Raw genomic sequence first — 15,347 nt, 5'->3', positions numbered from 1 at the left:
TTCACATAGTCATTTGCACTGGAAAGAGAAAATGTAGAAGTTCAAGAAAACCAGATCTAATGAATCTCTAGCTCTATGGGTGGGAACAGAAATAATCTGTTGCCACTTACATACTGATAATGTATCAAGAAAGATTGCAGTAGCATTTGTCAAAATTGGAGCATCAATGTGTAAATTAAAATTGCCCAGTATTAGTTCTGTTTAAGTCAAAATTTGCATCAGTTCAATGTATGGAGAGGAATTATGGGATAGTAAGCCAGGAGAGTAGTAGGATAAACAAATATTTACCATATTAGATTTCAAGAGCAGGATCTCATAGAGGAGTGATGCAGCAGAATCAACTTTGTGAAAGCTGAGATGACTCTTAAAGAAGACTGCTAAACCACCTCTGCTACGGTAGGCATATGAGTAATTAGGGGGACTGCAGCGGTTGAGAGTGGGAATGTCCTAGTCTTTTAACCAGGATTCAGTTATACAGAGGTGATCAGGAGAAGATGAAGATAATAGGTTGGGTATAACTGCAGGGTTTTTGGAGGTGGACTGAGCACTGACTAGCCAAAATACTAAGGTAGTAGAAACTAACAAACTGATAGAAGATTGCAGCGGTATGTTAATGAGAGCAGACCTACCGTAGTTGGTGTTGGTTGCTTCTGATGTGTGAGTGAATCTAGGCTATATCTGCCACAGCCAAGGATAGTCAGAATGGTCTCACAAGGAGAAAGAATAGCAGATTCTTCAGAGGTACTGACAGTCATGATCACTGGGGCGGAGATCCTGCTCAGTTATTTGGTAGAAATAAACTTTCCAAAAGCACAAGGAAGGCGCACAGAAGGAACACACAAAGGGGCTAGCTCCTTTATTGTGCTCCATGCATGCACCCCTCCAGCATTCGCCGCCCAGAATGAGAGGACAGCTCCCACTATGGTCACTCAGTGGGTGGGGCTTCAGGCATTGGGGTGCAGGAGTCCAGCAAACACAGCTGCGATGGCTGCTAGCTGCAATCAGTTCTTTCCCCACCCAATGATATGGTCAGGGATGGCTCGGCGTCAGGCAGCAGGTCCAAGATGAGAAATCCTCAAGCATCCGCCCCATGGAATAAGAGCACAGCGATCATTGACATTCAGTGGGCAAGGCTTCAAGCGTCGGGACCCGAGAATTTAGCAACCACAGCTGTGATGACTGATAGCAATCATTTGTTTCCCCAGCGGGTGATATGGGCAGGAATGGCTTGGCGTCAGGCAGCAGATCCAAGATAGCCCTAATTTCTGGAAATTCTGGCTGTTTCATTTCTGGAGGGCTTCTGTGCAAAAATAAAAATAAAACTCCTGTGCATGGTATTTTGAAATTCTGCTAAATCTTGCATATTCTATTTGTCAGTAATATAGTATAATCACTGCTGGAGTAATAATGAATTTAAATAGAGAAAAAAGTTGTTTTTCGAAGTTGCAGAGTTCCCCCAGGAGTATTGTAACAGTGCACCATATCTGGGGCTGGTTTTCAGGGATTTTACTTTAGCAATATGCAGAGCCCAAAAGGAACTCAGATGTTGCTGGCAGTGCTAACTTCTTGCAGCTGTTAATGCTTGCTGTAACACAGCAGTGTCCATGTGCTACAAGCAGCTCAGAGCTCTTCACAATGCTAAAAATCCCTGAAAATTGAGCCCCAACTATAAAGCAATAGACCACTCATCCCTATTCCACTTCTCCTACCCGAGGTGATCCTACTGCCAACTCTTCTCCACTAGTCTTTCTCCTTCACCATACTTTTTCCCATGCTCCCTCACCGCCAGTCTGCTAACTTTTGAGTCATCATCCCTACCCCAGACGGCCTACTTGCTAGTCCCTACTCCATCTCTTCCACCCCCATTTAGTTATGTCCCTTGAAGTCTCTCTCAACACCACCCCAAGAACAACTGATATCTTCTGACATTGCATGACTTTCGATGAGTTTGAGCCATGCAGTGCTTATTCTTGAGATTGAGACTGGTGCAGGACTACAGGCATTGTGTGGTTCAAACTCACTGAGAGCCATGCAGTACCTGAAGGCATCAGCAGTACCAGGATAAACTACAAAGGCAGAGGAAGGAGGGAGAGACTGGCTGGTGGATGGGCTTGGGGAGGGGGGTGAGAGTTGTGTGTTAGGAACCCAGTGGCTCCCTGTATTCTGCTTTTGCTTTCATTGGCTCAGACAGGCCATCAGAATTCTGCAAGAGAATGTAAAATTTTGGTGGGGAGTTCTACACTGCACGGTAGCACAAAATTCCCCTAGAAGTATCACTTCAAGTAAATATCTTTGTTTTGTCTCCGTGCAAGGGTAGAGAGACACATGCAAACAAGCAAATTGTTTAAGGGTTTTTATTTAATAAAAACTAATTATGTCATTTTGTGTGTATAATTAAATTCCAGGTAGCCTCCTTAATGTAGCTGTAGTAGTAATAAGTTAATTACCTAATAAATGTCTTTCACAAGTTTCTAATATACCATACAGTTAATGAATCTGAAATCATTAAGTTGTATCATTTCTTTAAGTAAACGTAAATAGAGGGTATCATCTAAAAGGAAGAAGAAAAAAATGTAACAAATCTAGCATGAAGACTGTTAAATTGTAAACCTAAGAGGAGCTGTTACACAAGACTGGAACTGAAGTACACACTCTGCTACTGCAGGAGTCCATATAATCAGGACAAATTCTGCAAAAGGTAACATAACTTGGAAAATGCAGAACAGGCATGAAACCTATCTATGTAATAAGTGCATATGAGACAATGGCTGCTGCAGTGGGTAGACCCTTGGTTGCATTTCATTTCAGGTTCAGAGCAAATTACTGGGTGTGGAGGGCACAAAGGCAGCAGATTTAAATCAAGTCAATTTAAATTAGATTTTTAAATTACTGATTCAAAGCCATTTTTTCATTTGTAAGTAATATAGCCACTATAACTATTCAAATAAGCCAATCTAGCTAACCATCTCCCTTCAGCCAACTACATAGGGCTCCACAAAATTCATTTTTATCTTTGCCTAGCTTTTAAACTTTATTTTAGAAAATTTTTATTTCACGCTTATACATAGAATGTTCAAGGCAGAGTAATACGTAATCTTTTTTTTTTTAAACGTTTTATTTATAAGATTTTCCAATATAAATATCAGAACTACAACAAAGAAAAGTAATAGTAACTTAAATAACATAGAAATGCAATTCAGTAAAGAGTTTAGCTCAGTCCACTCCAGTCCATAATATGGGAGAGGAATCACTGCATATCAAAGAAATAAACCAAAGGTTATCAAGAAGTAAAAACATTTGTTGTAGACTTGGATTCCTAACAAAATCAGATCACGCTAAGGAGGAAACAATCTCCAGCGAAGGTATTGTACTAGGTCTGGCTAAAGCTGGTCTATCACTAATAAGCTGAGTCAAATGAGCAGGATCATAAAATACATTTTATCCCAGCTAGCTTAAGAATACATTTGTAAGGATAATTTAACTAGGAAAAAAAACCCCCACTAATTGCTGAATCCCAGCCCTAAGAAGAAGAAAATGCTTCCTCCTAAGTTGCGTGGACTTGGCAACATTAGGAAACATGACCTCCCTCAAAAACAAAACAAAAAAAATCTCTTCCGAAAATATAACCTCAACAAGTAGTCCCTATGCAAGTCCACCAATAAATTTACTGTCAATGAAGAGGGAATAATTTCCTCTTCACCAGATTTTTCTAATATAGCCGTCAAACTTGAAAAATCTAAAGGAGGTTGTTTGGATACTGCAGTCTCTTCAGTTCTTTTATATATAATGAATCCTGGAGATGGGAAAAACGAACTTCTCAGGAACTTTCAGAATCTCAAGGAGGTGTCGCTTACTTCTGTTTAGGAAAGTTAATAAGCCTAACGAAGATTATTCTGTCTGCTAACATTTGTCCAAGTCTTTCACCTTAAGCTGAGACTGCCCTTCTACCAATGTATTTCTTATATCTTGTAATGCCTAGTCTCTCTCACTGGCAGTAGTAGCTCTACATGTTGGGAAGAACAGTGCATTAGTTTGTATATCTCTAGACAACTGGCTAATATCAAGCAGATCCTTGAAAGAAGCAAAGCAAACCACACCCTGTTTTTGTTGAAATTCATAGTAAACTTCCAGAACTCCCACTTAACTCCATGTCATTTGGAATTCTTAGGAGCTTACTTGAACATCATAGAAAATGTTTTTTGCCCTCTATAAAGGATGCAAAATGTAATCCATGTAGCTCACAAGTTGTCCAGCTGGACAGAAGTAATAGCCAGGACCTTCATGAGAATGTTGTCATATAGCAGCTACTGTCCATATCGTTCCTCTTGTGCAGTTATGCGCAAGGCAGGCTCAGTGGCATTTGAGACTTCATTGAAATCAGCATATTCAACCAGTATCTTTCAGAATAGTTATCAAACCACTCGTTTGTCCCTACAATCTGTCCTAAATTCAGGTGCATGACTTTTATCTTTTGCCAAAGTCACTATGCTCACATATCCCCTCTTCTGAAGTCACTGCATTGGCTCCCCGTCTGCTCCTGCATATACAGTTCAAGCTCCTTTTTCTCACTGACAAATGTCTTCACTCTGCAGCATTTCACTACTTTACTTTTCTTATCTCTCTACACCCCTCCTCGTGCACGCCACTTATCGGACAAGTCACTCCTATCTGTGCCCTTCTCTTCTACTGCCAATTCTAGACTCTATGCTTTCCACCCGGCTGCGCTATGTGCTTGAAATAGTCTTCCTGAACTAGTGCTTCATGCTCCCTCTTTTGTACTGTTTAAATCCCATCTAAAGATCCACCTTTTTGAAATTGCTTTTAAATATTATACCTGATTGTCTGCTTTTAATCTCGTTAACTAAGTTTCTTTTCTTTTTAACCATTGTATTGCTTTATGAAATACCCCCAAGTCTCTTGTCCTATATGCTGCTTATTAGATTGTAAGCTCTATTGAGCAGGGACTCTTTGTATATTTGTACAGCACTGTATATGTCATGTAGTGCTATAGAAATGTTTAGTATTAGTAGTACTTCCAAAAACTAATTTTTCTGCCTAAAAACAGATGTTCATTTTAATCAGATGGAAATATCAACCATCAAGGACTGAGACACAAATTGATTCATTTGACCCAGATAAGTCCACTATAGCGTCCCATATGCCCTCTAGGGTTAATTCCCATAGGACGCTGGATCAAGAAGGTAAAAATCATTGGTAAATAGAGCCTTTCAGAAGTAAATCCTAAATCTTTGACTGCTGGAGCCACAGGAGTTGAAACAGATGGTAAAAGAGCAAATCCACTTTCCACGGCTTGAACTACGCCAGTAAGCTCTTCCTCAGCAGCATCTCATGGAGAAAGAAGCAGATGTTCCATCTCTGATGCAGCAACACCAATGACATTGGGACGTGACAGATCTCAGCTGTAACTCTCGCGTTATCCCAGGTTGCTGCAGAGATTCGCATGGCTCTGGAATGAAGGGAAACCTCAGCGTCTGGGGAGAAGACAAGGGGTGCCTTCCTCCCCTGCAAATGCCCAATGACATGGCATCGGAACCAGCTACTGAAGCCTCTGTTCCCTGTATATACCCAGATCAGTCCAGACTCCTGGGGTTTGCCTCCCTGCCAGCAGATGGAGACAAAGTTTCACTGACACTGTACATAACCCAGTGTGCCATCTTCAGTCCCTTAGTATTGACCTGTACCCAGTATTTGTCTCCAGTAGATGATGTAAAACCTGCAGTCTGGAGAGAGAGAAAAGAAGATTAAAAGACACAATTTCTGGATCCTCCTAGGGGCTTGTGAAGTCCTGGTGGGGCCATTCCGCCTGGTTTGAGGCAGACGAGCAGGTGATCCTTCTGATAGCTCAGTCTGGAGGTCTGTGAGATGGATATCTGGTGGTCCAGATCTCTCCCCCAAGAGACAATGGTGCAGCCTGCTGGAAGTTCTGCACTGCAAACCCAGTGGAGCAGGGAAGTATCCCTTTTATACAGTTTGTCCTGGGCTGGGTCGCTAAAGTTTGGCAAAAGGAGACTGATATAGCCAGTGGTCTGGTTCTTTTCGGATCTGCCATGTGGCCTGCACTCTTTGAACTAGAACCTCTGCATCAAAGGAAAGTATTGGTTTCTATGTATCTTTATTTGTTCTAGGAGAATGGAAAAAATAAAGAGAACAAGGAACTAGAGGAATCTGTGCAGCATCTGGGTTCCAGTGGGGAGCTACCTTAGCAGCTCGGGGAGCTCAGTGATGGTGTTTTTCAGCAGCTTCTCTGCCTGCGGAGGAGACTGGGTGGATGTTGGCTCCTTGGCGCTGAGGGACTTTTCCCCTGCTTGCTGTTGAGGTGCTGGTGATGCTGAGGGTGCAGGGAGGAACAGCATGCATGTGTGGCAAAAGCAGCATAGCATTTGGGGGTCTGCGTTGAGCATGGTTGCACCAGTAGAACGTGTCTTGCAGGTGACTGAGTCTAGCACTGAGGCTTTCCCTGTCGGCATGGAAACGGCCATTTTCGATTTCCTAGCGGCGCCTGCAGGAGAGGCAGGGGAATCCCTTCCTTAACTATCACTAGTGTTCCCTGTCCCATGGAGGTGCAGAGGCACTTGCACCAAGGATGAGTCTCTGGTTCTGGTAGATGTCTTCTGTGCCAGTTTTAATCTGCTTATGCGCAAAGCTTGTTTAGCGGAACAAGCAGCAGGGAATGCTGGCTCTCGGCCCCAGTTTCCATGGATTCTCTGCTGGTTAAGCGGCCTGAGCTTTTGAAGCTCTTCAGGCCTTTGATTTTCGGGTCTAAATGCACTAAAGCTACAGGCAGGCTTTGCTTAGCTACATGGTAGGCCGCGGCAGTGGTTCTTTTCCCATGTGCGTAGGCATGTGTGTGCATTCTCTTCACATGCTGTTGCATGCATGGGAACCTGTGTACATAAGGCTGCAGCCTAGATTTGAGCGTATACATCTGTGACCTAGACTTGAATGCGTATTTGTGCAGGTACTTGTGCGTATATGGCTGCACCCTAATCTGAGCGCATATTTGCATGCGTCCTGAAGGGGTGTGCGAGTATGCCCAGGTGGCATTGGTTTGTGCGCAGGAGACTGCCTGGATCCAAAGTTCAGGAGAGCTAGGTGCCAGGGACGAACAGGTCCAGGCACCTTGCTATCAGTGAGGCTTGTTGTCTGAGAGCAGTTCAGCCCTTGCTCTCTCTCCATTTGTGTCAACGCTATTTGGATACTCAAAGCGATTTGATTGCTACAGCTTTTGCGCATATTGGGATATCTCTTTGGCCTAATGAGGAGGGGAGTGGAGTGGGAGGCAAGGCAGTGGTCAGTTCCCCTCCCTTGTTCCCGAGGGCAGAAGCTTCCCCGAGAGAGTCTGGGGAGAGCAAAGTTGGGCCTCTGGGCCACCCTCCTTCTCCTGGGTGGAATGTTTTGCAGGGCCTGCAGGCCTTTCTGCAGGCGTGCACAGCAAAGGCGAAGCAACTACTATGAAGGAATCACATGCTTGGGTCTCCCATTTATCAATCATGGTGGGCAAATGCTACTGGGAGCCTGTTCCTGGTAATATTCAAAGGGATGCGGATCAAGAGACATCAAAGGATTCTGATGGGAATTGGCTTACTCACCTTTAGAAGAGGGAGAAATTGCATGTCATTGATGGCCATGTCAGACTCTGCTCAGATTTTTTTCTTTTTTTCACAGATGTCTTGCTGAGTTTGTTGGCTCAGACCCTGAGCACATTTAGTGTGGCCAAAGGTCATTTATAAGTTAAGCTTCCTGTTTCTTTCCCCCCATAGCCAGTTTAAGAGATATTGGATTTAAAGAAGGTAAATGCGGCTCTCAAGGATCCCTGTTTCCACATGGAAATTCTGAAGTCCATCATAGCAACAGTACACAAGGGCACTTCATAGCATTTCTGCCCATAGCTATCAGGCCAGAGTACCAGAGATTCCTGAGGCTCATTGTCCTAAGGGAACATTTTCGGTTTCGAGCACTTCCCTTCGCCATGATGGTGGGCCGCATGACAAAAGGAGGGTGTGTTGGTGCATCCATGTCTGGACGAGTGGCTCATTCTTGAGAAATCGGAGGACAATAAGTACAAAAGATACCGATGTGCTTGAAGTCTCTAGGATAGGTAGTGAACCTACCAACGAGCCATTTAGTCCTCTTTGGAGTATCTGGAAGCTCAGTTCGACACGCTGGTGGAGAAAGTGTTTGTTACGGAGAGAGATTGCTAAAACTGCAGAATCTGATTAAGCGTCTACTACAGCTGTCGGTGCCCAGGGTCTAGGACTATTTACAGGTCCAGGGTTCTATGCCATCGACATTGGAATTAATGCAGTGGGCGTTTGAGCATATGTGGCTTCTGCTCAGGGTTCTTCTCTCCCCCTGGAATCTGTTATGGGAAGAGTTTCATCTTCCTCTTCCATTAGAGGAGGAAGCCAGGGACAGTTGGGTTTTTTTTTTGTTTTGGTTTTTTTTTTGTGGTGGTTTACTCGCACCAATCTCAAGCATGGTGTGGAATTAGAGGTTCCGAATTGGGTAATAGACACCACCGATGCAAGCCTCTTCGGATGGAGGGCGGTGTGGCAAGATCAGTTGGCACAGGGCCAGTGGTCGAAACAGGAGACCTCATGGTCTATTAATCGGTTAGAGATGAGAGCATTATATTTCATGTTGTTTGCCTGTCTGCCAAGGTTACGCGGCCATCCAGTATGGATCCAATTGAACAGTACGACAGTGGTGGCCTTCATCAACTGTCAAGGCAGAACCAAAAATCAGGTAGTGGCTCGAGAGGCCCGGGTGTTGATTCTTTGGGCAAAGCAGCACTTGGAGCGGCAGGCAACGTCTCACTTTGGCGGATTGACCAACATTGAGGCAGATTTTCAGTCAGAGAAAGCTAGACCCTGGGGAATGGGAGCTGTTGGAGGCAGCGATGTTTCATTCACAGAAGATGGGGGTATCCTGTCCAAAAACGTCATCAAGGCGTCGTGGTTTTACAGGTGCTGAACAGAACATGGTATGGAACGAATCTGAGCTCTGGTGCTGCTGTGGACTCAAGGGATTCTTCTTTCTTCCCTCCATGGCCTCTGGTGGACAGAAGATTATGATGGATAGAAAAACATCCAGGTAAAGTAATCCTGGTAGCTCCAGAGTGGCCACATTGACCATGCTTCCCAGATCTGATCAACATGGCCATAGACGGGCCCCTGAGGTTCAGACATCGGTCGACTCTTTTCCACCAGGGCCCAATATTTTCAGGTCAGGCGACTCACTTCTGTCTCGTGGCTTTGCTTCTGAGAGGAGATGACTGAGATGGAGGAGATATTTCAAAGCAGTTATTTGCACCTTATTGCAGGCTAGGCGACCTTCTACATCCTTGACATGAGAATTTGGAGGATCTTTGAGTCTAGTCTGCTGTTGACAGAGTGCAATCTCAGCCTGTTCAGGTTATGATGTCGCATATTTTTTCTTTTCTATAGAAAGGTCCTGGTCAAGGGACTGGTCTCTTTTTATATTAAAAAAAAAAAAATACAATAAAATAACTTTCTGAGAGTCCAGGTAGTGAAATTGGAGTAAGGTGCAAGGGTATTCTCTGTCCACACATCTGGATGTTATATGGTTCCTTCGGGGAGCTAAGAACTTGCATCCTCAGGTACGGAACACGTGTTCATCTTGGAGTCTGAATCTAGTCCTTAGGGCAGGGGTCAGGAACCTTTTTGGCTGAGAGAGCCATGAACGCCACATATTTTAAAATGTAATTCCATGAAAGCCATACTAACTACAACCCCCCACCCTCCTGACACCCCCAAGACCTGCCAAATTAATTTACTACAACCCCCCATCCTCCTAACCCCCCCCCCAAGACCTGCCAAAAGTCCCTGGTGGTCCAGCGGGGGTCTGGGAGCAATCTCCTGGACTTGGGCTGTCGGCTGCCAGTAGTCAAAATGGCGCCAATGGCCCTTTGCCCTCACTATGTCACTGGGGTCGACCAATGGCGGCAGTAGCCCCTGTGACATAGTAAGGGAAAAAGGCTGTTGACGCCATTTTGATTACTGGCAGCCGACGGCCCTTTGCCCTTACTATGTCACAGGGCTACCAACGCCATTGGTCGACCCCAGTGACATAGTGAGGGCAAAGGGCCGTCGGCGCCATTTTGACTACTGGCAGCTGACAGCCCAAGTCCAGGAGATCATTCCCGGACCACTCCTGGACCCCCGCTGGACCACCAAGGACTTTTAGCAGGTCTTGGGGGGGGGGGGGGGGTCAGGAGGGTGGGGGTTGTAGTAAATTAATTTTGGAGGTCTTGAGGGGCGTCAGGAGGGTGGGGGAATTTGTTAGATTTTTACTTTTTTATTAAAGATTTGTCTGCGAGCCAGATGCAGCCATTAAAAGAGCCATATCTGGCTCCCGAGCCATAGGTTCCTGACCCCTGCCTTAGGGGATTGTGTGAGGCTCAGTTTGAATCACTAAAGAGAGCTACAGTTAAGGGCTTGACTCTTAAAGTGTTTTTCATGGTGGCTATTTGTTCAGCCAGGACAACTTCAGTGCTCCAGCTGCTGTTGGGTTGAGATCCCTTTCTACAGATGTCTGATTCGGGGGTATCTTTATGCATGGTGCCTTCTTTTCTCTTTTGTACTGTGGATTGATCCAAAGAAGGGAAGTGAGGCATCTAAGATTACAGTTGTGCGGTGGCTGAAAGAAGCAATCGAATCGACTTAACATTTCTAAAGGGCGCCCGCTGCCAGGGGGTTTGGGGCACACTTGACGAGTTCTCAGGTGACTTGCTGGGTAGTCACAACAGGTGTCTCCATATGAAATTTGCTGGGCGGCTTCTGGGAAGTTGTTACCCTTTTTTTTGCTAGGCATTATCGCTTGGAAGTCAGAGCTCCAGCTTCCATGTGCTTTGAGAGTGTTCTACAAGCAGAACTCTCCGGGTCCCACTCAAGTTAAGGGGAGCTTAGGTACATCGCAGGAGTCTGGACTGATCTGGGTACGTATAGGGAAAGGAAAATTTGGTTCTTATCTACTAATTTTCGTTCCCTTATTACCACAGATCAGTCCAGTGACCCACCCATTTACTGGGAGGGGAGAGTCCACAGCTCATACTGTTGCTTTGTATATAGTACGGAATTCTTGGAGGTTTTCAATGATGATCACTTATGTTAAATTTGGAAACAAGTTTTCCATTGTCTTTGGGTAACTTCACCTTCTTCCGGCTCATTGGAGGAGAGGTAGTTTGCTTAGAAATTTGTTGTTGCTGTCATCTTGGCTTGGGTACAGGTCAATACTGAGGGGCTGCAGGTGGCACGCTGGGTTATGTATAGTGTCGATGACACTTTCTCTGTCTCTACCTGCTGGAAGGGAGGCAAAACCCAGGAGTCTGGGCTGATCTGTGGTACTACAGGAAAAACAATTAGCAGGTAAGAACCAATGTTCCTCTCCTTGCCTCTGTACAAAAGTATCCATGGGACCTGAGAATGATCAATTGGAATCCTCACCGGTATTCCCCTGTCAACAAAAAACAGCTGGCAGAGCTCAACAGCATTCCACCATCCTGACTCCACCTTGCATGACAACCTAACTTTCTCTGTCACATAATCTTAAAAGAAACAACACACAAGACAGACTTGCAACATGTGAAAGGATACCCACCCCCATCTGTTTTTCTCCAGTTTTGTGAAAGTATAAATCATGGCATCTCATTTACAGAGCATTTCACCTGGCTGCTGGGAAAACTCAAGATAAGGCACCAGTGATTTAGTCCTGTGCTCCTCGCCTTCTGACTCTTCACTGTCTCTGGTGTACACTTATATACACCTTCCCCCCCCCCCCCCCCCCCCCCGAGTCAAAAAGAAGTGCACAGTAAAATAGAGCTGATATTTAGATTTGAATGTTTAAGGGATGACAGGACTAATTCTTTGGGACTTAGCTTCCTACTAACATGGCTTACTGAAAGGAAAATTTGCAGAAATTAAAGCACCAGCAGCTAAGGGAGTTAGCTTCCTTGTGTGCATGCTGATATGATATGAATTAAGACTCATGAACAGAAATCCTCCATTTTTCAGGGGGGGGGGGGTTCTGGTTCCATACATTACATTGGAATGTTAATCTGAATGCCTGTCTCCTTTACAACTCTGATCCACTTAACAGCTCCTCTCCTTCCTAATTCTTTGCCACCATTCCTGAAAAACAGGAGAAAGGGTTTGTTTTTATGGAGGGGAAATTGCTTGGAAATTTATAGGCAGCAATGAAAAATGCAGACTTTGTTGATTTCCTTCCCCTCAATCAACGTAGGAAGGTCCTGCTAACATTTTGTTCCTGCCCTGCAGCACTCCCTGCTTTTCCAATACTTGGACCCCACATGGGAGTTTTATTGCCATTGGATTTTTCCTGGTTAATACAGAGCTGATGTTCTGATGGAATTGTGACCATTTGTAATATCTGATATTCCTGCACTTCCCTTCTAGGGCTGTTCAGAGCCGACAAGAGGAAACCAGAAATATCCACCCAGCAAGAAGAAGAGGAGGAGGACGGCACAGGCAGAGTGAGGAGGGACCTCCGTCATTCCCATGTGATCCAGGACCTGTCACAATATAATTCTTTTGGGAGCAGGGGTCTGCCAGAAACTGAAGACATGTGATGGGGGTCCCACTGCCCCGCTTGGGTGCATAAAGGGACAGGTGTAGTGTTGCAGTAAGCTGCCTCCCATCATGATGTTTCGTGATCAGGTGAGCGTGCTTTCTGGCTGGTTTAAGGGCTGGAATGAGTGTGAACAGACGGTGGCCCTGCTCTCCCTCCTGAAGCGCATCACTCGTACACAAGCTCGTTTCCTGCAACTGTGCCTGGAGCACTCGCTGGCAGACTGCAGTGAGATCCATATCCTAGAGTCTGAGGCCAACAGCGCTGGTAGGTTACTTATCTTGTTGCCTATCTGCTCTAGAACTGTATTGTGCTCTTTGTGTTTGAGCTGTACTCAAGCACATTTAGCATGCAATAATGCGCCCTTCTGTTCATACCCCAGATCAGTCCAGACAAGTGGTTTTGCATTCCTACCAGCAGATGGAGGCAGAGAATAAAAACTTTTCAGGCACTGCTACATAACAGAGAGTGCCACCTGCAGTCCCACAATATTTCTCTCTCTCCAGCACATGGTAGAGGTGCAAACCTGGAGTCTGACAAAATAGAAAAGGAGATAGAAAAAAGGAAGAAGATCTAGAAGACGTGCTCCCTGAGGTGTTGGGCATCTTCGTGGGTCAACCCTCAAGGTGAGCGGGGGTTGGAGATCCCTGAGCTACTTTAGTCCTCAACACCCAAGAGACTGAAAACCGGGGGTTCTGATTCCCTCATAGGAAATTGCAATACTGGGTCAGACCAAGGGTCCATCAAGCCCAACAACTTGTTTCCAACAGAGGCCAATCCAGGCTACAAGTACCTGGCAAGTACCCAAACACTAAGTAGATCCCATGCTACTGATATCGGTAATAGCAGTGTATTCTGTAAGATAACTTTTATTAATAGCAGTTAATGGACTTCAGGAAGAACTTATCCAAACCTTTTTTTAAACCGAGCTACACTAACTGCACAGTCTCTGGCAACAAATTCCAGAGCTTAATTGTGTGAGTGAGAGAAGTTTCTCAGATTAGTTTTAAATGTGCTACTTGCTAACTTCATAGACTGCCCCCTAGTCCAAAAGAGTAAATAACTGATTCACATTTACCCGTTCTAGACCTTTCATGATTTTAAAGACCTCTATCATACCCCCCTCAGCCATCTCAAAGGGGAGCTGTTCCATCCCCTTTATCATTTTGTTGCCTTCTCTGTACATTCTCCAGTGCAACTATCTTTTTTTTTTTTTTGAGATGCGTCAACCAGAATTGTACACAGTACTCAAGGTGTGGTCTTATGGAGCGATACAGAGGCATTATGATTTTTTTCTGTTTTATTCACCATTCCTTTCCTAATAATTCCTAACATTGCTTTATTTTTTGACTGCCGCAGCACACTGAGCCGACTATTTCAATGTGTTAGCTCCTAATATGGAACCTAACATCATGTAGCTACAGCATGTATTATTTTTCTCTATATTCATCAATTTGCACTGGTCCACATTAAATTTCATCTGCCATTTGGATGCCCAATCTTCCAGTCTTGCAAGGTGGTCCTGCAATTTAACACAATCCGCTTGTGATTTAACTACTCTAAATAATTTTGTATCATCTGCAACTTTGATTACCTCACTCATTGTATTCCTTTCCAGATCATTTATAAATATTGAAAAGCACCAGTCTAAGTATAGATCTCTGAGGCACTCCACTGTTCACCCTTTTCCACTGAGAAAATTGACCATTTAATCCTACTCTTTCCTTTCTTTTATCCAGTTTCCTAGTGTGCAGCCAGATGGACTCAGGACCAGTGAGTTGTGCTCCCCTGCCAGCAGATGGAGACAGGTTTCAAAGCTGTAACTCTAGTTTACACCCCTGCAGTGACCTCGGCCCTTCAGTATTTCTCAGTCTCCAGCAGATGCATACATGCTTTTCCTATGGGGATCGCAGTACCTTTTGGAAGAAGAAATTCTACTTCTAAATTGGAGAAAAGATTGAGCCCTGCTCTCCTGTGGTGATACCTAAAGGTCCCTCCCCCAGTTGAGAATTCCTGATGTGATTTCAGAGATCTCTGAGGTGTTCCTTGGTCTGGTAACTGGTTCCTGGAGTGGACTTTACTACACAAGCAGCTGAAAGGCAGTAGGTACAGGAAGACTAGCACAGCGATGACGGCCAAAGCCCTGTGTCTTTCTGCAGCTGGAGACAGTCTCTGTACTCAGCCAGCAAGCACTGAGCCCAGGCTTTTTGGTTGTTTTTTTTAAGGAAGATTTAACTTCAGAGAAGAGGGGTTTCGGTAAGACTTCCTTCGGTCTCCTTGCTCGTCTCGCTGTACCGACGACGTTCCTGATCCCATTGGGGCATCGGGGAAGTGAGCTTACGAGCAAGTTGAGTGCCCCCCTTCCTCCCCCCTCCGGTGGGCTAGGCCCTTCTTTAAACTTAGTTGGCACACCGCATGGTAGGCCACGGTGGTGACATCTTGCGTGCGTTTTTGTGCGTTTTGTATTGCCCACCATGGGATGTTATGCGCAGTGCATTGGCTCTGCGCATGTGCTGTGCACATAACACCGTGCACGCAGTTACATGCACAATAAACAATGTGACAAGGCGATAGCTAAAGCCAGAAGAATGCTGGGCTGTATAGAGAGAGGAATATCGAGTAAGAAAAGGGAAGTGATTATCCCCTTGTTACAGGTCCTTGGTGAGGCCTCACCTGGAGTACTGTGCTCAGTTCTGGAGACCGTATCTCCGAAGGGACAT

At 45.0% G+C, this 15,347-nt stretch overlaps 1 protein-coding gene across 4 annotated transcripts in view; it reads left to right on the top strand.

The window, feature by feature from the left end:
• SAMD4B (sterile alpha motif domain containing 4B) overlaps positions 1 to 15,347 on the top strand; it is a 49,653-nt gene that overhangs the window by 4,704 nt on the left and 29,602 nt on the right. For 2 of the 4 annotated variants that reach the window (XM_029619000.1, XM_029618998.1), the window contains exon 2: positions 12,456 to 12,894. In XM_029619000.1, the coding sequence (XP_029474860.1) occupies positions 12,699 to 12,894 (196 nt within the window). In that variant the 5' untranslated portion in view covers positions 12,456 to 12,698. Of the gene's footprint in view, positions 1 to 2,573; positions 2,699 to 12,455; positions 12,895 to 15,347 lie in introns of those variants that run through there. The other 2 variants (XM_029618999.1, XM_029619001.1) reach the window with 2 other exon arrangements.

Source organism: Rhinatrema bivittatum, chromosome 11 (assembly GCF_901001135.1).
Source record: "Rhinatrema bivittatum chromosome 11, aRhiBiv1.1, whole genome shotgun sequence".
Classification (NCBI taxonomy): Eukaryota; Metazoa; Chordata; class Amphibia; order Gymnophiona; family Rhinatrematidae; genus Rhinatrema; species Rhinatrema bivittatum.
This window is presented reverse-complemented; position numbering and strand designations above follow the sequence as displayed.